Source organism: Mirounga leonina, unplaced genomic scaffold, assembly GCF_011800145.1.
Source record: "Mirounga leonina isolate KUSES-001 unplaced genomic scaffold, KU_Mleo_1.0 Mir_201, whole genome shotgun sequence".
NCBI lineage: Eukaryota > Metazoa > Chordata > Mammalia > Carnivora > Phocidae > Mirounga > Mirounga leonina.
Genome location: NW_023270504.1, coordinates 31,304,807 through 31,327,212, shown reverse-complemented (window position 1 = coordinate 31,327,212; position 22,406 = coordinate 31,304,807). Strand labels below are relative to the sequence as shown.

Below are 22,406 nucleotides of genomic sequence, written 5' to 3'. Positions count from 1 at the left end.
TCTTTCTGCAAATGCTTTCTGCAAATAAGCAAACATATTCTTAGCCCCTCTCTCTTTTTTTTTAACAGTAGAAGTAGCCTATTATTAAAATTATTTCCCACCTTGCTTTAAAACCAACAAAAAAGTGTAAAAAAAACTTAAAAAAGTAAAAAAAAAATTAACTGACATGGCTAACTAATTTTTTATTTGAATCCAAAACTTGAGGTGCCCATCATAAATTGACTAGTCCCCTAAGTGCAAACAGTTCTGGTTAAAGATGAAGTTTGGTGGAAGGAGCACCTTTCTTCTCTAAGTTTGGGTTTTGCTTTCAAACCAGACAGACTGGCTTTTCTTACCATGTGGCTTGGCTGGATCCCTGCTGGGCTAGACCCCCAAGTTACACATGACATAGTCAGCCTCTGTGTTGGGAATGAACCAGGTGGTGGAGAAGCCAGAGTCTCCAAGGAGAACATTGCATGCCCTGTGAGTAGCCTCTTGGCTCCATCTTCTTCTCAAGGAAGTGGGCCCAGGAGACAGTTGGTAGGTTAGACATAGGGGCCTGTGATGGTTCTCCTACTCCTAGTTGTCTCTTAAGAATAGCCAAGTCCACAGCAGTGGTGACCTTCCACATGGCAAACACCTCATTCCCATGTGGGAGAGAAAACCTGAGTCCCCCGTCTAGGGTAGCCAGTGAGGAAGAGCTGCAGGGCAGAAAGAGCTTGGAGTTCTGGTGTCCTCCAGGCCTGGGTTTGAATTCTCAATTTGCCAGGTACTTACCCTATAGCATTGGGTCAGCTACATAGCTTCTAAGTACTTCAGTTTCTTCTTTTTTTTTTTTTAAATAGATTTTATTTATTTATTTATTTTTTAAAGATTTTATTTATTTATCTGAGAGAGAGAGAATGAGAGAGAGCACATGAGAGGGGGGAGGGTCAGAGGGAGAAGCAGGCTCCCTGCCGAGCAGAGAGCCCGATGCGGGACTCGATCCAGGGACTCCAGGATCATGACCTGAGCCAAAGGCAGTCGCTTAACCAACTGAGCCACCCAGGCGCCCAGTACTTCAGTTTCTTGAGCAAACTTCACAGCAATGTTATAAGGATTAAATAAGGTATGCAAAACGTCATGTGGTGCTTGGCCTGTGTAGGTGACTTTTCACTGAGTTCCAGTCCTGATTCCCTTTGGGAAGTGGTTCTCAACAGGGCCGGTGTCAACATTAAGGAGTGTTTTGGGAATGTGTGGGATTTTTTTGGTTGTCACAGTGTGCTACAATCATTAGGTGGTTCCAGATGTGTCCCTTAAAACACAGGCATGTTTTGCACAACAAATAATAGATTTACACTCTGCCTAATGTCCTTACCTGAGCTAAGAACCTAACTTCATTTTACATATGAACAGAAAATAATTTTTTTGCCTGGTTTTAATATATCCAGAATTTCCCAGGTATATAACTGCTAGGTAAATTGATGGATGACCATACTTTGCTTTGTTTCCACTTGACCAAGAAGGCTTTACATTTTGGAAAATTGTATCCCTGATGGCAATGCTCCTTGTGGTATCTGAGTGACCTGCTGCATCTGACCCGCTTATATCAGTCTGCATTTGTTCTATGTATGTGCATGTACGTGCGTATACCTATGTGTGTATATATTATTTAATATACTTAGTTATCCCTTACTTCAAAATGACAAATACAAAATGTCAACAATAGTCAATATTGTCTTAGTTCCTTTAAACACAAACTTACTCATCATAAGTGGATGCATGCAAGTATTTTATCAGTTAACTGTAGCTTCTGGCATAGTGCCATAACCCTTAGTGCCCAAGTGTGCATATATTGAAAAACATTTGACTTTAATGTATTTTATATTAAGGTGTTATATATGTATGTTTTTAAAGATTTTATTTATTTACTTGAGAAAGAGAGAGAGAGCATGAACAGGAGGGTGGTCAGAGGAAGAGGGAGAAGCAGGCTCCTTGCTGAGCTGGGAAGCTGATGCGGGGTTCAATCCTAGGACCTCGGGGTCATGACCTGAGCTGAAGGCAGTCACTTAACCAACTGAGCCACCCAGGTGCCCCAAGTTAAGGTGTTATATTAATATTTTGGAAACTATATCTGTAGGAAGGTTATAATTTTCATTCAGGATAGTAATAGGGGCATTATAAACTGTTATGAAAAGGGGCACTGGGTTTGAGAGAGTAGAGAAACACTGTCCTAGGGCGCCTGGGTGGCTCAGTTGGTTAAGCGAGAAACACTGCCCTATATAAAACAAAAAGAATATCAACCAAGAGTGGATCTCAGGGGATTCTTTTTCCAGGTCCCCATTATTTCCAGAGCAACCAGCCTAGTAATTTATGGGGAAACCTATACTTTGCAGAGTTTCCTTGGAAGTTCTGCCAAACCTCTGAGCATCAAGGGGCCTTGCTTAGTCTATGAAATGTATGGTTAGACCAGATTTCCAACCTGACATTCTGTATCTGAGTTTGTGAAGGCATGGTGCCCTTGTCCCTTCCAACCAGTACGGCCTTGGAACTGCACAGGAAGGGCAGGAGGGAAAGCAGTCTTCCCACGAGCCTCGTGGACTCAGGAACCAGGCAAGAGCCAAGGGTTTGGAGATCGTGGGAGCACTCACCACCTGCTGGGGGCACTACTTGGTCCAGCAGCTTCATACTGGTCCGCTTCCAGATCTTCTTGATTATGGCCCGCAGCTCCTCGTTGGCTTGTTCTAGGTTTCCTGAGGGGAGGGAGATGCAAGGCTGAAAACGATCATCAGCCCTTTGGGGGCCCATGGGGTGGGTCCCCCTGAGCAGAGTGGGAAGCCGCCACCCCACAGAAAGCCCTGGTCCATCAGCTTCACTTTCTTTCTCTCCATTCGACCAAATGTCACCTCCATCTTCTTTTTCTTTGTATTGCTCTCCATGGTCCTACCTCTCCCTCCCTCCGTTCCTTGTCCAGTGCCATTCCTTCTCCCTTCCTTCCTGCCTGCTGCTCAGGCCAGCCAGTGGCGATCCTTCATCCCCACACGCTGCTTCCTCGTGAGTGGCCCTCGGAGCGGACCAGACAGCCTGGCCCAACTGAACTCATCCACCACCTGCCAGAGAGCAGGAGGGGCTGCTCTGGTGCACAGCACTTCTCACGGGACTCTATGGGTGATCGAGGTTTTCCCCACACAAAGCATCCATACGCAGGGGGACCTCGGTGTCAAAGCTCTTTGCTGCATGTCCTGTGGGGAAGAGGTAGCAAAACCTCAGTGTAGAAGCTGGACTCAAAACACACTGGGTTCTGTTTTGGAGCTTCTCTGGGTTTACTTTCTCCACTGGTAAAACAGGCTTAATTTGCTGCCGATCCCGTGCAGCCTCTGGGACACTGGTGGTATAGCAGCTGTAAGACAGGGTGTGGTGGGCAGTAGTGTAAGACCCCCTGAGCTATGTCCCACCACCACTGATATACACACCTTGCCTGGTCCCTGGTGGGTCCATGGTCCCTGGACTATAATGGATTTTACCCCCATGATTATTAGATCATGTGGCTCCTATCTCCTTAGGATAGGGAGATTATCTAGGTGGACCTGACCTAATCACATGAACTCTTCAAAAGTAGAGAGTTCTCAGGTGCAAACCTATAGTTAGAAAATAAATAAATCATGGGATGCAATGTACAGCATGGTGACTATGGCTAATGAAACCATACTACATGTTTGATAGTTGCTAAGAGAGTAAGTCTTAAAAGTTCTCATCACACACAAAATTGTAACTATATGGTGATGGACATTAATCAGATTTACTCTGGTGATCATTTCTTTATATATACAAATAAGGATCATTATGTTGTACATCTGAAACTAATATAGTGTTATATGTCAATTATACTTCAATACAAAATAGAAACAAAACGAATAAAAAAGTACCACATGAAGGAGGTCAAAAGATAAAAGTAGAGAGTTGTCCCCAGTTGGGAGCAGAGGAATGCGAGAGGACGGCTGTGGCCTGGGAGAAAGCACACACCAATGTTGTGAATTGAATGGAGAGAGGCAGCCCCTGGGGGCTCAGTGGTCCCCAGCTGAGAGCCAGCCTTACAATGGCAAGACATGAATTCCTCCAAAAACCCGAATGAGCTGGGAGCCTCTGGAAGAGGACATATCCTGATCAGTGTCCTGATTTTGGCTTTGTAAGACACTTAGCAGAGAACTCAGGTACTCCATGGCTGTACCCCTAACCTATAGAACTGTGGGTTAACAACTAGGTGTTGTTCAAACCGAAGAATTTGTGGTAATTGGTTCCACAGCCATAGGAAACCAATACAGGGGTGTTTACTGCTGTTACACAGGGGAAGCAGTACGGTTGAGAGCTCTGCTGTTAAAGACTGTCTGAGGTGAAATCTGCCCTGTGGCCACACCAGAGAGGCTCCCAACAGAAGTAAGCAGAGGTGGCAATGGAGGGAGAGTGATGGACTCCTGAATCCCCTGTTGGATCCAAACAATACCTGGAGCCGGAGGACGATCCTGGGCATTCCAGTTATGGAGGCAATCCTGCATGGTTAAATTCCCTTCCTGGTTAAGGTAGTTAGTGGTTTCCGACATATTCAATGAGAGTCCTAATTAAAATAATGCTCAAATATGCTTATCTTCTGTAGTGGGTTGAATAGTGTCCCCACCAAATTCATGTCTTCATACATCCTTGGCATGTAGCTTTTGTTGGAAATAGGGTCTTTGCAAATGTTATTAGTTAAGATGAAGTTATACTTTATTAGAGTGGGCCCTACATCCAATACTACTGGAGAAGACCCACAGAGACACACAGGGAAGAAGGCCATGTGAGGATGGAGGCAGAGACTGGAGTGATACCGCTTTGGCCAAGGAAGGCCAAGCACAGCCCGCCCCCTCCAGAGAGGCATGGAACAGTTTTTCCCTTGAGTCTCCGGGAGGAACAAACCCCACCAACACTTCTCCCATTCAGCAGGTTGCCTTTTCATTATGTTGGCTTCCTTCACTGTGTGAAACTTTAGTTTGATATAATTTCACTTGTTTATTTTAGCTTTTTGTCCTTGCCTGAGGAGACTGGTCTAAAAATATTGCTAAGACCGATGTTGAAGAACTTATTGCCTATGTTTTCTCCTAGGAGTTTTATGGTTTCAGGTCTTACATTTGTCTTCAGTCCATTTAATTTTTGTGTATTTTTGTATATGATATAAGATAGTGGTCTGGTTTTATTCTTTTGCAGGTAGCTGTCCAATGTACCCAACACCAATTATTGAAGAGACTTCCTCATTGTATATTCTTGCCTCTTTTGTCATAGGTTAATTGACCATATGTGTGTGGGTTTTTTCCTGGGCTCTCTATTCTATTCCATTGATCTATGTGTCTGTGTTCATACCAGTACCATACTGTTTTGATTAATATAGCTTTGAAATCATGGAGCATGATACCTCCAGCTTTGTTCTTCTTTTTTAAGATTGCTCTGGCCATTTGGATTTTTTTTGTGGTTCCATACACATTTTGAGATACTTTGTTCTAATTCTGTTAAAAATGCCATTGGTATTTTGATAGGGATTACACTGAATATGTAGATTGGGTAGTATGGACATTTTAATAATATTAATTATTCCAATCTATGAGCACAAAATATCTTTCCATTTATTCATGTCTTCAATTTCTTTCATCAATGTGTTTTTTTTTAGTAAAGATTTTATTTATTTATTTGAGAGATAGAGAACACACAAGCAGGGGGAGAGGCAGAGGGAGCGGGAGAAGCAGACTTCTTGCTGAGCAGGGAGCCCGAATGGGGCTTGATCCCAGGACGCTGAGATCATGACCTGAGCCGAAGGCAGATGCTCAACCAACTGAGCTACCCAGTGCCCCTCTTTTATCAATGTCTTAAACAGTATTCAGAGTACAGGTCTTTCACATCCTTGGTTAAATTTATTCATAGGTATTTCATTATTTTTGATGCAACTGTAAATGAAATTGTTTTATTTATTTATTTATTTATTTGAGAGGGAGAGAGAGCAGACTCCCTGCCAAGGAGGGAGCCCGATGTGGGGCTCAATCCCAGGACCCTGAGATCATACCTGAGCCAAGGGCAGATGCTTAACCGACTGAGCCACCCAGGCACCCCTGAAATTGTTTTCTTACTTTCTTTTTCTGATAGTTATTGGTGTATAGAAACACTGATCTCTGTATGTTAATTTTGCATCCGATGACTTTGCTGAATTCATTTATTAATTCTAACAGATTCTGGTGGAGTCTTCAGGGTTTTCTCTATATAGTATCATGTCATCTGCAAATAGTTACAATTTTACTTTTTCCTGTCCAATTTGTATGCCTTTTATTTCTTTTTCTTGCCTACTTGCTGTGGCTAGGACTTCAAATACTATGTTGAATTAAAGTGGTGAGAGTAGACATAACTTGTCTTATTCCTGATCTTACAGGAAAAGCTGAAACTTTTCACTATTGAGTATGATGTTAGCTGGGGCTTGTCATATATGCCTTTATTATGTTGAGATACATTCCTTCTATACCTACTTTGTTGAGAGTTTTTCTTATCTTAAATGAATGTTGAATTTTGTCAAATGCGTTTTCTGCTTCTTTTAAGATGATCATATGATTTTTATCCTTTGTTTTGTTAATGTGAGGTATCACATTGATTAATTTGTGGATGTGGAACCATACTTGCATCTCTGGAATAAATCTCACTTGATTGTGGTGTATGATCCTTTTAATGTATTGTTGAATTTTGTTTGCTAATATTTTGTTAGGATTTTTACATCTATATTATCAGATATATTGGCCTGTTATTTTCTTTCTTGTGGTATCTTTGTCTGGTTTTGGTATCAGGGTAATGCTGGCCTTGTAAAATAAGTTTGGAAGACTTCCTTCCTCTTCAATCTTTTGGAATAATTTGAGAATAGGTACTAACTCTTCTTTAAATGTTTGGTAGAATTGACCCATGAAGCCATCTGGTCCTGGACTTTTGTTTTTGGGAGTTTAAAAATTACTGTTTCAATTTTATTACTTGTAATTGGTCTATTCAGATTTTCTGTTTTTGTGTGTGTGATTCAGTCTTGGAAGATTATGTATTTCTAGGAATATATCCATCTCTTCTAAGTTTTCCGATTTGTTGGTGTATAATTGTAGTAATCTCTTAACCTTTGTATTTCTGTGGTGTCAGTTGTAACTTTTCCTTCATTTCTGATTTTATTTATTTGGGTCCTCTCTCTTTTTCTCTTGAGTTTGGCTATTGATTTTATTGATCTTTTCAAAGAACCAGCTCTTGGGATGCCTGGGTGGCTCAGTCAGTTAAGCAACTGCCTTTGGCTCAGGTCATGATCCCAGGGTCTTGGGATTGAGTCCTTCATCAGGCTCCCTGCTCAGCGGGGAGCCTGCTTCTCCCTCTGCCTGCCACTCCCCCTGCTTGTGCTCTCTTTCTGACAAATAAATAAATAAAATATTAAAAAAAAGAACCAACTCTTACTTTTATTATCTTTTCTTTTTTTTCACAATCTCTATTTCATTTATTTCCACTCTGGTCTTTATTATTTCCTTCCCTCTACTAATGTTGGGCTTTGTTCCTCTTTTTCTAGTTCCTTTGGGTATAAAGTCAGATGGTTTATTTGGGATTTTTCTTGTTTCTTGAGGTAGGCCTGTATCATTATGAACTTCCTTCTTAGAACTTCTTTTGTTGTATCCCACAGATTTTGGAAAGTTTTGTCTCCAATTTCATTTGTCTCAAGGTATTTTTAAAAATTTCCTCTTGATTTCTTTGTTGACCCACTGGTTGTTTAGTAACATATTGTTCATTCTCCACATGTTTGTGTTTTTTCCAGTTTTCTTCTTGTAATTAATTTCCAGTTTCACCAGATTGTGGTTGGAAAAAAATGCTTGATATGATATCAATCTTCTTGAATTTATTAAAGACTTGTTTTGTGGCCTAACTATCCTGGAAAACATTCCATAAGCATTTGAATAGAATGTGTATTCTGCTGTTTTGGATGAAATGTTCCATATATATTAAGTCCTTCTGGCCTAATGTGTCATTTAAAGCCAGTATTTCCTTATTGACTCTCTGGATGATTTATCCATTGGTTAAGGGGAATATTAAAGTTCCCTACTATTATTGTTTTACTGTCAATTTCTCCCTTTATGCCTATTAATATTTTCTTTATATTTTTAAATGTTCCTACATTGGGTGCCTAAATATTGACAAATGTTATATCCTCTTCTTGGATTGAACACTTTATCATTATGTAATGCTCTTCTTTGTCTTTTGTTATAGTCCTTGTTTTAAATTCTATTTTGTATGATGTATTACTTCACCAGCTTCTTTTTTGTTTCCATTTCCATGGGGTATCATTTTCCCATCTCTTCACTTTCAGTCTCTGTGTGGCTTTAGATCTGAAATGAGTCTCTTATAGGCGGTATATAAATGGTTCTTTTTAAAAAATCTAATCAGCCATCCTATGTCTTTTTTTTTTAAAGACTTTATTTATTTATTTGACAGAGAGATAGAGCAGGAACACAAGCAGGGGGAGTGGGAGAGGGAGAAGCAGGCTTCCCGCTGAACAGGGAGCCCAATGTGGGACTCGATCCCACGACCCTGAGATCATGACATGAGCTGAAGGCAGATGCTTAATGATTGAGCCACCCAGGCATCCCCACTCTATGTCTTTTGATTGGAGCATTTAGTCCATTTATATTTAATGTAATTATTAATAGATATGTACTTATTGTCACTTGTTTTCTGGTTGTTATTGCAATTCTCTGTTTCATTTTTCTTCTTTTGGTGTCTTCATTTGTGTTTGATGGTTTTCTTTAGTTTTGTTTGAGTCCCTTTCTCTTTATTTTTTATCTATTATAGGTTTTGGTTTGTGGTTACCATGAGGTTCATATATATTGACCTATATATATAGCAGTCTATTTTAAGCTAATAGTCATTTCGGTTTGAACACATTCTAAAAGCACTACATTTTTACTCCCTTCCCCCAACATTTTATGTTTCAAACATCCTATTTGATATCATAGTTTTTTTAAAAAAGATTTATTTATTTATTTGAGAGAGAGCGAGTGAGAGAAGGGAGAGGGAGAGAGAGAATCTCAAGCAGATTCCTTGCTGAGTGTGGAGCCCAATGTGGGACTTTGATGTCGTGACCCTGAAATAATAACCTAAGACAAAATCAAAGTCAGACACTTAACCAACTGAGCCACCCAGGCACCCCTGACATTTTTAATTTTGTGTATTCCTTAACTACTTACTGTAGTTACAGTTAAATTACTATTTTTGTCTTTTAATCTTCATCCTATATTTTTAAGTGGCCGATTTACCACCTTTCCTATATATTTTCCTTTACCAGTGAGTATATGTTCTTATTTCCAGTTACAGGTTTTTATTTTTTGCTTAAAGAATGCCCTTTAACATTTCTGGTAAGGTTGGTTTAGTGGTGATGAATTCCTTTAATTTTTGCTTGTCTAGGAAACTCTCTCCTTCAATTCTGAATGATAACCTTGCCAGGTGGAGTATTCTTGGTTGGCAGTTTTTTCTTTCAGCACTTTGAATATATTATCCCACTTAACTTCTGCCATGAAAAATTTATCTTGAAAAATATGCTGATAGTCTCATGGGGGTTCCTCTGTACATAACAAGTTGTTTTTCTCTTGCTGCTTTAAAAATTCTCCCCTTGTCTTTAACTTTTGACAATTTAATTATAAAATTCCTTGGTGTGGGTCTTTTTGGGTTCATCTTGTTTAGGGCTTTTTGTGCTTCCTGGACCTGGATGTCTGTTTTTTCCCCTAGGTTAGGGAAATTTTCAGCCGTTATTTCTTCAAATAAGTTCAAATAACTTCAAATAAGCTTCCCCACTCCTTCCGGAACCCCTATAATGTGAATGTTTGTGCACCTGATGTTGTTCTAGAAGTTCTTAAAACTATTCTTTTTTTTTTTTAATACTGTTATAGAGTTTTGTGAGTTTTTAAATTTTTTTTAAAAGATTTTATTTATTTATTTGACAGAGAGAGACGCAGTGAGAGAGGGAACACAAGTGGGGGAGAAGGAGAAGCAGGCTTCCCACTGAGCAGGGAGCCCGATGTGGGGCTCGATCCCAGAACCCCGGGATCATGACCTGAGCTGAAGGCAGACGCTTAACGACTGAGCCACCCAGGCGCCCCAAAACTATTCTTTTTTTTATTAACATATACTGTATTATTAGTTTCAGAGGTAGAATTTAGTGATTCATCAGTTACATACAACATCCAGTGCTGATTATTTCAAGTGCCTTCCTTAATGCCCATCACCCAGTTATCTATCCCTCCAACCTCCTCCCCTCCAGCAACCCTCAGTTTGTTTCCTATAGTTAAGAGTCTCTTATGATTTGTCTCCCTCTCTGTTTTTGTTTTATTTTTCCTTCCTTTCCCCTATGTTCCTTCCTTTCCCTTAAATTCCACATATGAGTGAAATCATATGGTATTTATCTTTCTCTGGCTGACTTATTTTGCTTAGCATAATACCCTCTAGTTCCATCCACATAGTTGCAAATGGCAAGATTTCATTCTTTTTGATGGCTGAGTAATATTCCATCGTGTATATATACCACATGTTTATCTATTTATCTCTTGATGGACATCTGGGCTCTTTCCATAGTTTGGCTATTGTGGACATTGCTGCTATAAACATTGGGGTGCAGGTGCCCCTTTGAATCACTATGTTTGTATCCTTTGGATAAATACCTAATAGTGTAATTGCTTGGTCATAGGGTAGTTGTATTTTAACTTTTTGAGGAACCTCCATACTGTTTTCCAGAGTGGCTGCACCAGTTTGCATTCCCACCAACAGTGTAAGAGGGCTCCCCTTTCTCTACATCCTCGCCAACATCTGTCGTTTCCTGAGTTGTTCATTTTAGCCATTCTGACTGATGTGAGGTGGTATCTCATTGTGGTTTTGATTTGTATTTCTCTGATGATGAGTGATTTTGAGCATTTTTTCATGTGTCTGTTGGCCATTTGTATGTCTTCTTTGGAGAAATGCCTGTTCATGTCTTCTGCCCATTTCTTGACTGGATTTTTAATTTTTGGGGTGTAGAATTTGATAAGTTCTTTATAGATTTTGGATACTAGCCCTTTATCTGACATATCATTTGCAAATATCTTCTCCCATTCTGTAGGCAGCCTTTTAGTTTTGTTGATTGTTTCCTTTGCTGTGCAAAAGCTTTTTATCTTGAGGAAGTCCCAATAGCTCATTTTTGCTTTTTTTTCTCTTGCCTTTGGAGATGTGTCTAGCAAGAAGTTGCTGCAGCCAAGGTTAAAGAGGTGGCTGCCTGTGTTCTCCTCTAGGTTTTGATGGATTCCTGTCTCATATTTAGGTCTTCATTCATTTTGGGTTTATTTTTGTGTATGGTGTAAGAAAGTGATCCAGTTTCATTCTTTTGCATGTGGCTGTCCAATTTTCCCAACACCATTTGTTGAAGAGATTGTCTTTTTTCCACTGGATATTCTTTCCTGCTTTGTCAATAGAGTTGAGGGTCCACTTCTGGTTTCTCTGCTCTGTTCCATGGATCTGTGTGTCTGTTTTTGTGCCAGTACCATACTATCTTTTTTTTTTTAAAGATTTTTATTTATTTATTTATTTGAGACAGAGAGAATGAGAGAGACAGAGAGCACACGAGAGGGGGGAGGGTCAGAGGGAGAAGCAGGCTCCCTGTCGAGCAGGGAGCCCGATGCGGGACTCAATCCCGGGACTCCAGGATCATGACCTGAGCTGAAGGCAGTCACTTAACCAACTGAGCCACCCAGGCGCCCAGTACCATACTATCTTGATGATTAATTACAGCTTTGTAATACAGCTTGAAGTCTGGAATTGTGATGTCTCTAGCTTTGGTTTTCTTTTTCAACATTCCTTTGGCTGTTCAGGGTCTTTTCTGGTTCCATACAAATTTTCGGATTGTTTGTTCCAGCTGTATGAAAAATGCTGATGGTATTTTGATAAGGATTGCATTGAATGTGTAGATTGCTTTGGGTAGCATAGACATTTTAATAATATTTATTCTTCCAACCCATGAGCATGGGATTTTTTTTCATTTGTTTGTGTATTCCTCAATTTATTTCATAAGTGCTGTATAGGCTTCAGAGTACAGATCTTTTACCTCTTTGGTTAGGTTTATTCCTAGGTATCTTATGGTGTTTGGTGCAATTGTAAATGGGATCAATTCCTTGATTTCTCTTCTTCTGCTTCATTGCTAGTGTATAGAAATGCAACTGAATTCTGTGCATTGATTTTATATCCTCCCACTTTGCTGAATTCCTGTATCAGTTCTAGCAATTTTTGGGTAGAGTCTTTGGGTTTTCTACATAGAGTATCATGTCATCTCTGAAGAGTGAAAGTTTGACTTCTTTTGCCGATTTGGATGCCTTTTATTTCTTTTGTTGTCTGATTGCTGAGGCTAGGACTTCCGGTTGAACAGCAGTGGTGAGAGTGGATATCCCTGTCATGTTCCTGACCTTAGGAGGAAAGCTCTAAGTTTTTCCCCATTGAGAATGATATTTGTTGTGGGTTTTTCATAGATGGCTTTTATGATATTGAGGTATGTTCCCTCTATCCCTAAACTGCAGAGTTTTTTTTATCAAGAAAGGATGATGTGTTTTGTCAAATGCTTTTTTCTGCATCAATTGAGAGGATCATATGGTTCTTGTTCTTTCTTTTATTAAGTGGTGTATCACATTGATTGGTTTGTGAATGTTGAACCATGCTTGCAGCCCAGGAATAAATCCCTCTTGGTCATGGTGAATAATCCTTTGGATGTACTGTTGGATCCTATTAGCTAGTATCTTGGTGAGAAGTTTTGCATTCATGTTCTTCAGGGATATTGGTCTGTAATTCTCCCTTTTGGTGGGGTCTTTGCCTGATTTTGGGATCAAGGTAATGTTGGCCTCATAGAATGAGTTTTCTTTCCATTTCTATTTTTTTTTTTTTGAAACAGCTTCAGAAGAATAGGTATTAATTCTTCTTTAAATGTTTGTTAGAATTCCGCTGGGAAGCCATCTGGCCCTGGACTCTTGTTTGTTAGGAGATTTTTTAAATCATGGATTCAATTTCTTTGCTGGCTATGGGCCTGTTCAGGTTTTCTATTTCTTCCTGTTTCAGTTTTGGTAATTTATGTTTCTAAGAATGCATCAATTTCTTCCAGATTGCCTAATTTTGTTTTAAAGGTTTTATTTATTTGACAGAGAGAGCACAAGCAGAGGGAGCAGCAGGCAGAGGGAGAGGGAGAAGCAGGCTCCCTGTTGAGCAAGGAGCCTGATGTGGGGCTCGATCCCAGGACCCCAGGATCATGACCTGAGCTGAAGGCAGCCACTTAACCTACTGAGCCACCCAGGCGTCCCCAGATTGCCTAATTTGTTGGCATATAATTGCTCATAATATTCTAATTGTTTGTATTTCTTCAGTGTTGGTTGTGATCTCTCCTCTTTTATTCATGATTTTATTCATTTGGGTCCTTTCTCTTTTCTTTTTTGATAAGTCTGGCTAAGCGTTTATCAATCTTATTAACTTTAAAAGAACGAGCTTCTAGTTTCATTGATCTGTTCTGTTTTTTTTTTTTAATTTCTATATCATTGATTTCTGCTCTAATCTTTATTATTTTCCTTCTCTTGCTGGATGTAGGCTTTATTTGCTGTTCTTTTTCCAGCTCCTTTAGGTGTAAGGTTAGGTTGTGTATTTGAGACTTTTCTTGTTTCTCAAGAAAGGCCTGAATTGCTATATACTTCAGTCTTAAGACCAGCTTTGCTGCATCCTAAAGGTCCTGAACTCTCATTCACTGCCATGTATTTTTAAAAATTCTTCTTTAGTTTCCTGGTTGACCCATTCATTCTTTAGTAGGATGCTCTTTAGCCTCCATGTATTTGTGTTCCTTCTATTTTTTTCTTGTGATTGAGTTCAAGTTTTAAAGTATTGTGGTCTGAAAATATGCATGGTATTGTCTTAATCTTTTTGTACCAGTTGAGATCTGATTTGTGACCCAGTATGTGATCTCTTCTGGAGAATGTTCCATGTGCACTCGAGAAGAATGTGTATTCTGTTGCTTTAGGATGGAATGCTCTGTATATATCTGTGAAGTCCATTTGGTCCAGTGTGTCATTCAAAACCCTTGTTTTCTTGTTGATCTGCTTAGATGATCTGTCCATTGCTGGAGTGGGGTGTTAAAGTACCCTACTATTATTGTATTATTATCAATGTATTTCTTTAATTTTGTTATTAATTGGTTTATATAATTGGCTGCTTCCAAGTTAAAGGCATAAATATTTACAGTTGTTAGATCTTCTTGGATAGACCCTTTTATTATGATAGAGTGTCCTTCTTCATCTCTTATTACAGTATTGGTTTAAAATCTAGTTTGTCTGATATGAGGAATTCTTAATCTCAGGAAACAAAGTGAGGGTTGCTGGAGTGGTGGGGGGTGGGAGGGATGGGGTGGCTGGGTGATAGACATTGGAGAGGGTATGTGCTATGGTGAGCGCTGTGAATTGTGTAAGACTGTTGAATCACAGACCTGTACCTCTGAAACAAATAATACATTATATGTTAAAAAAAAAAAAAAAAGAAGATAGCAGGAGGGGAAGAATGAATGGGGGGGAATCGGAGGGGGAGACGAACCATGAAAGACTATGGACTCTGAGAATCAAACTGAGGGTTCTAGAGGGGAGGGGGGTGGGGGGATGTGTTAGTCTGGTGATGGGTATTAAAGAGGGCATGTTCTGCATGGAGCACTGAGTGTTATTCACAAACAATGAATCATGGAACACTACATCAAAAACTAATGATGTAATGTGTGGTGATTAACATAACATAATAATAAAAAAAAATCTAGTTTGTCTGATATAAGGATTGCTAGTCCAGCTTTCTTTGGATGTCTGTTAGCATGATAAATGGTCCTCTACCCTCTCAATTTCAATCTGTAGGTGTCTTTGGGTCTAGAATGAGTCTCTTGTAGACAGCATATCCATGGGTCTTGTTTTTTTTTTTTTTTTTACTTAGTCTGATACCCTATGTCTTTTGATTGGAACATTTAGTCCATTTATTTATTTATTTTTAATTTTATTATGTTATGTTAGTCACCATACAATACATCATTAGTTTTTGATGTAGTGATCCACGATCCACTGTTTCCGTATAACACCCAGTGCTCCATGCAGTACGTGCCCTCCTTAATACCCATCACCGGGCTAACCAATCCCCCCTCCCCCCTCCCCTCTAAAACCCTGTTTGTTTCTCAGGTCCATAGTCTCTCATGGTTTATCTCTCCCTCCAATTCCCCCCGCCCATTTTTCCCTTCCTTCTCCTAATGTCCTCCATGTTATTCCTTATGTTCCACAAATAAGTGAAACCATATGATAATTGACTTTCTCTGCTTGACTTATTTCACTTAGCATAATCTCCTCCAGTCCCATCCATGTTGATGTAAAAATTGGGTATTCATCTTTTCTGATGGCTGAGTAATATTCCATTGTATATATGGACCACATCTTCTTTATCCATTCATCTGTTGACGGGCATCTCGGCTCTTTCCACAGTTTGGCTATTGCGGACATTGCTGCTATGAACATTGGGGTGCATATGGCCCTTCTTTTCACTACATCTGTGTCTTTGGGGTAAACACCCAGGGGTGCAATTGCTGGGTCATAGGGTAGCTCTATTTTTAAATTTTTGAGGAACCTCCACACTGTTTTCCAAAGTGGCTGTACCAACTTGCATTCCCACCAACAGTGTAAGAGGGTGCCCCTTTCTCCACAACCTCTCCAACATTTGTTTTCTTTCCCTGTCCATTTTTGCCATTCTAACTGGTGTAAGGTGGTATCTCAGTGTGGTTTTGATTTGGATTTCCCTGATGGCTAATGATGATGAACATTTTTTCATGTGTCTGTTAGCCATTTGTATGTCTTCTTCAGAGAAGTGTCTGTTCATCTCTTCTGCCCACTTTTTGACTTGATTATTTGTTATTTGTTTTGTTTTTTTTTTCCTGCTTTGTCAAAGATTATTTGACCATAGAGTTGAGGATCCATATCTGGGTTCTCTATTCTGTTCCATTGGTCTGTATGTCTGTTTTTGTGCCAGTACCATGCTGTCTTGGTGATCACAGCTTTGTAATATAGCTTGAAATTGGGCAATGTGATGCCTCCAGCTTTGTTTTTCTTTTTCAACATCTCCTTGGCGATTCGGGATCTTTTCTGATTCCATACAAATTTTAGGATTGTTTGTTCCAGCACTTTGAAAAATGTCATTGGAATTTTGATTGGGATGGCATTGAAGGTATAGATGGCTCTGGGTAGCATAGACATTTTAACAATGTTTATTCTTCCGATCCATGAGCATGGAATATTTTTCCATCTTTTTGTGTCTTCTTCAATTTCTTTCATGAGTGTTTTGTAGTTCCTAGAGTATAGATCCTTTACCTCTTTGGTTAGGTTTATTCTGAGGTATCTTATGGTTTTTGGTGCAATTGTAAATGGAATCGTTTCTCCAATTTCTCTTTCTACAGTTACGTTGTTAGTGTATAAGAAAGCAACTGATTTCTGTGCATTGATTTTGTATCCTGCCACATTACTGAATTGCTGGATGAGTTCTAGTAATTTGGGGGTGGAGTCTTTTGGGTTTTCCACATAAAGTATCATGTCGTCTGCGAAAAGAGAGAGTTTGATTTCTTCTTTGCCAATTTGAATACCTTTTATTTCTTTTTGTTGTCTGATTGCTGTTGCTAGGACTTCTAGTACTATTTGAACAATAGTGGTGAGAGTGGGCATCCTTGACGTGTTCCTGATCTTAAGGGAAAGGCTCTCAGTTTTTCCCCATTGAGGATGATATTCACTGTGGGTTTTTCATAGATGGATTTTATGAGCTTGAGGAATGTTCCCTCTATCCCTATACTCTGAAGAGTTTTAATCAGGAAAGGATGTTGTATTTTGTCAAATGCTTTTTCTGCATCAATTGAGAGGACCATATGGTTCTTCTCCCTCCTCTTATTAATGTGTTTTATCACATTGATTGATTTGCGAATGTTGAACCACCCTTGCATCCGCGGATAAATCCCACTTGGTCGTGGTGGATGATGCTTTTAATGTATTGTTGGATCCTATTAGCTAGGATTTTGTTGAGGATTTTGGAATCCATATTCATCAGGGATATCAGTCTGAAATTCTCCTTTTTGATGGGGTCTTTGCCTGGTTTGGGGATTAAGGTAATGCTGGCCTCATAGAATGAGTTTGGAAGTTTTCCTTCTGTTTCTATTTTTTGAAACAACTTCAGTAGAATAGGTATTATTTCTTCTTTGAATGTTTGGTAGAATTCCCCAGGGAATCCATCAGGCCCTGGACTCCTGTTTTTTGGGAGGTTTTTGATCACTGCTTCAATCTCGTTACTGGTTATTGGCCTATTCAGGTTGTCAATTTCTTCCTGTTTCAGTCTTGGCAGCTTATAGGTTTCCAGGAAGGCCTCCATTTCATCCAGATTGCTCAGTTTATTGGCATATAGTTGTTGATAATAATTTCTAATAATTGTTTTTATTTCCTTGGTGTTAGTCGTGATCTCTCCCCTTTCATTCATAATTTTATTAATTTGGGTCCTTTCTCTTTTCTTTTGGATAAGTCTGGCCAGTGGTTTATCGATCTTATTAATTCTTTCAAAGAACCAACTTTTAGTTTCGTTGATCTAATCTACTGTGTTTCTGGTTTCTAATTCATTGATCTCTGCTTTAATTTTAATTATTTCTCTTCTAATGCGTGGCTTAGGCATCGTTTGTTGCTTTTTCTCTAGTTCTTTAAGGTGTAGAGTTAGTTGGTGAATTCGGGATTTTTCTATTTTTTTGAGTGAGGCTTGGATGGCTCTGCATTTCCCCCTTAGGACCGCCTTTGCAGTATCCCATAGGTTTTGGACTGATGTGTTTTTGTTCTCATTGATATCCATGAATTGTTTAAGTTCTTCTTTGATTTCTTGGTTGACCCAAACATTCTTGAGCAGAGTGGTCTTTAGCTTCCATGTCTTTGAATTTCTGCCAAATTTTTTCTTGTGATTGAGTTCCAGTTTTAGAGCATTGTGGTCTGAGAATATGCAGGGAATAATCTCAATCTTTTGGTATCAGTTGAGACCTGATTTGTGACCCAGTATGTGGTCTATTCTGGAGAAAGTTCCATGTGTGCTCGAGAAGAATGAGTATTCTGTTGTTTTAGGGTGGAATGTTCTGTAAATATCTATGAGGTCCACGTGGTCCAATGTATCATTCAAAGCTCTTGTTTCCTTGTTGATTTTCTGCTTAGATGATCTGTCCATTGCTGAGAGTGGAGTACTGAGGTCTCCTACAATTAACGTATTGTTATCAATATAACTCTTTATTTTGGTTAACAGTTGGCTTATGTAGATGGCTGCTTCCATGTTGGGGGCATAGATATTTACAATTGTTAGATCTTCTTGTTGGATAGACCCTTTAAGAATGATATAGTGTCCTTCTGTGTCTCTTATTACAGACTTTAGTTTAAAATCTAATTTGTCTGATATAAGAATTGCTACCCCAGCTTTCTTTTGAGGTCCGCTGGCATGGAAAATGGATCTCCATCCCTTCACTTTCAGTCTGGATGTATCTTTAGGTTCAAAATGAGTCTCTTGTAGACAGCATATGGATGGGTCCTGTCTTTTTATCCAATCTGCAACCCTGTGCCGTTTTATGGAAGCGTTTAGGCCATTCACATTGAGAGTGATTATTGAAAGATACGAATTAATTGTCATCATGTTGCCTGTGAAGACGTTGTTTTTATAGATTGTCCCTGTAAATTTCTGTTGTAGATCACTCTTGGGGTCTTTCTCCTTTTATAGAACCCCCTTAATATTTCTTGCAGGGCCGGCTTAGTGGTCACATATTCTTTCAACTTCTGCCAGTCGTGGAAGGCTCTGCATCTCTCCATCCATTCTAAATGAAAGCCTTGCCGGATAAAGTATTCTTGGCTGCATGTTCTTCTCATTTAGTACCCTGAATATGTCTTGCCAGGCCTTTCTGGCTTGCCAGGTCTCTGTGGATAGGTCTGACGTTATTCTGATGTTCCTCCCTCTGTACGTAAGGAATCTCTTCCCCCTAACTGCCCTTAAGATGGTTTCCTTGGTTCTAAGATTTGCAAGTTTTACTATTACATGCCGGGGTGTTGGCCTGTTTTCCTTGATCTTAGGAGGGGTCCTCTCTGCCTCTAGGACTCGAATGTTTGTTTCATTCTCCAGATTAGGGAAGTTCTCAGCTATGATTTGCTCAAATACATCTTCTAGTCCTCTCTCTCTCTCCACTCCCTCCGGGATTCCAATTATTCTGACATTGGAACGCCTCATGGTGTCACTTATTTCTCTGATTCTATTTTCATGGATTCTGAGTTGTTTTTCCCTGGCCTCCTCTTTTCCCTTTCTATCTATTACATTATCTTCCAGGTCGCTTATTCTCTCTTCTGTCTCAGTTACCCTAGCTGTTAGATTATCTAGATTGGATTGGATCTCATTGATAGCATGTTTAAGTTCTGCCAATTCACCTTTTATTTCTGCCCTTAGAGACTCTATGTTGCCATTAATTGATTTCTCCATTCTAGCCATTGTCTTCACAATTGCTAGCCTGAATTCCATCTCCGACATCTTGGTTATATCTGCATCCATTTGTAAATCTGCAGCATAAGTCATAATCTCTGAGTCTTTTCTGTTTTGGGGGCTCCTCCTCCTAGTCATTCTGTTGATGAGTGTTTGAGGGAATGTATAGAGTCCAAATTATTGACCAGAACCCAAGCAAGATGCACCTGTTTTCTTGGGACCTTAGGGTTGCTGGCCTCTTGTTTTCCCAGCCCGTCTTCTGTGGGAGGGGCCTGCCGCGCTGTTACTCAGGCAACCCCGTTTGGGTGGAGTTGCCCTGCGCCCCTGTGGCAGGGGATGGGCTCAGCGGGAATCAGTCTTTGGGGCTTTTGTTCTCTGGCGCCTTTCCCTGATGGCTTTCCGAGTCTCTTCTGCGAGTCAGAGCAGAAGAGACCGTTTCCAACCCTCTGCCTCAGAGCAGAGAGACTGCAGTCTGTTCTTCATTGAGCTCTCCAGGCCACACTATCTCTGCTTCTGTCCGTGCTGCTATAAACTGCAGCGTCCTGGGTTGTGCGCCCCTCTGCAGCGCTCCCAGTCCTGCCTCCAGGTCGGGGCACGTCTCTGCCCTTTGTGCTTCTAAAACCGCCAACTGCTTCCAGTTCATGCACGCGCGACTCCGCTGCTCCGGGTTTCTGTCTGGGGGGCTGCAGTTCGCGTGTGCGCAACCCCACCGCTCTGGTTTTCCACCCTGGGGGCTACCCTAAAGTCCTTTCCTGACGCTACCGGTCTGTGAGTCTGTGCCCCGTCCACAGCGCGGGAGGCTGTCACTCACCGGCGGTGTCAGATCCCCATGTCCAGGCACCCTCCCGCTGCCGTTTATCCTCCGATATCTCCATTTAGTCCATTTATATTCAGAGTAATTATTGAAAGATCTGAAGTTAGTGCCATTGTATTACCTATAAAGTCATTGTTTCTGTAGATTGTTCCTTTCTGGTCTTTGTTACTTTTGGGCTCTCCCTTCATTCAATGGATGCCCTTTAACATTTCTTGCAGGGCTGGTTTGGTGTTCACAAATTCCTTTAGCTTTTGTTTGTCCTGGACACTCTTTATCTCTCTTTCTATTCTGAATGACAGCTATTCTTGGCTGCATATTTTCCCACTTAGCACAATGAATATATCATGCCAGTCCATTCTGGTCTGCCAGGTCTCTGTGGAGAGGTCTGCTGCTAGCCTTGTTTCTACCCTCGTAGGTTAAGAATGTTTTGTCCCGAGCTGCTTCCAGGATTTTCTCTTTATCTCTGAAATTTGCAAGCTTCACTATTATATGTTGAGGTGTTGACCTATTTTTATTGATTTTGAGGGGGGTTCTCTGCCTCCTGGACTTGAATGCCTGTTTCCTTCCCCAGATTAGGGAAGTTAAAATTATTCTCATTTTTAAAAATTCTTTTTTCTTTTTGCTGTTCTGACTGGGTGATTTCCACTGTTCTGTCTTCTAGATTGCTGATCCATTCTTCTGTATCATCGAATCTGCTGTTGACTCCTAGTGTATTTTTCAATTCAATTATCGTATTCTTCAGCTCTGTTACTCCTCTTTGGTACTTTCTTATATTTTCTAACTCTTTGTTGAGGTTCTTACTGTGTTCCTCCATTCTTCTCCTGAGTTTGGTGAGCATTTTTATGGCCATTACTTTACTCTGCTTTGTCTGATAAGTTACCTATCTCCATTTCATCAGGGTTTTTCCTCCTGGGGTTTTATCTTGTTCTTTCATTTAGAACATACTCTTCTGCCTCCTCATTTTGTTTGACTTTCAGTGTTAGTCTCTATAAACTAGGTGGAATTGCCACCACTCTCAGTCTTAAGGAGTAGCCTTGTGTAGGAATGTCCCCTGTGTACATTGTGTGTGCCTGGAAGCTTTGGCTGGCTGGGCAGAGCTGAAGCCAACATGGCCTGGGGGAATCCAGGGGCACACTACGCCTGGACTACCCTGATGGAATGGCTAAAGCTGGAGCAGGCACTGGCTGGGGGTATCCTGGGGTACACTGAGACTGGAGGTCAACTTGGTAGGGTGGTTGGAACTGGGGCAGGCATGGGTGGGGAGAGCTGGTGTGGGCTAAGGGCCTAGGGCTCACTGGAGTAACCCTAGCAGGCCAGCTAGAGCACCTGGTCCCTGCTCCCATCCGCACTAGCAAGGTGGAGGGGAATGTAAACAATGGTGTTGTTGGTACCTCCAACCTGGAGAGAGTTCCAGTAGTTCCCCTTTCCTGCCATTTAGTGGACATAAATGGATTTCCTTCACTTATAGTCTTGTTTCCCTTTAAGCCACTGTTTTTCCTGTGTCCCAGGGTGGGTGAGTTTGGGTATAGGGCCCCCAGTACTATCTTTCCTCACCGCAGGTTTTCACATTGGTTTGGTGGGGAGGGTTTCCCATGGTTACCATGTCTTCATCTTTCCTGCCATTCTCTGTGTGGTCCCTTAACTTTTGTTGTATAGAAGTTGTTCAATCAACACTCAGTTCTTCCAGATGAATAGCTCCATATGTGGGTGTAGATTTGGTGTGTCCTTGGGAGGAGGTGAGTTCAGGGTCTTCCTATGCCAGCATCTTGGACCGCCTCCCTTAGCCTTGTTTCTCTTTAGTTCAGCAGCATAACTTGAACTATTTTTAATTTTTTAAAGATTAGCTCATTATTTTAACATGTGTCTTGCTGGCCTGCTTCTTATTTTCCTCCATTTTAGATGTTTCTATTATTTTCGGGAAGGATTTAACTGAGAAAAGGCACTTCTCTGCTGGATTATTCACTGAACTGAATTTCCACACGTCATTATTTTTCTTATTTTACAAATGAAGGAGCTGAAGTAGAGAGAG

At 40.4% G+C, this 22,406-nt stretch overlaps 1 protein-coding gene across 3 annotated transcripts in view; it reads right to left on the bottom strand.

Moving 5' to 3' along the window:
• Positions 1-22,406, bottom strand: part of CACNA1C (calcium voltage-gated channel subunit alpha1 C) — a 645,253-nt gene that overhangs the window by 19,567 nt on the left and 603,280 nt on the right. For all 3 annotated transcript variants that reach the window (XM_035028541.1, XM_035028540.1, XM_035028539.1), the window contains one exon: positions 2,610-2,711. In XM_035028541.1, coding sequence (XP_034884432.1) covers positions 2,610-2,711 — 102 coding nt within the window. The remainder of the gene's footprint in view (positions 1-2,609; positions 2,712-22,406) is intronic.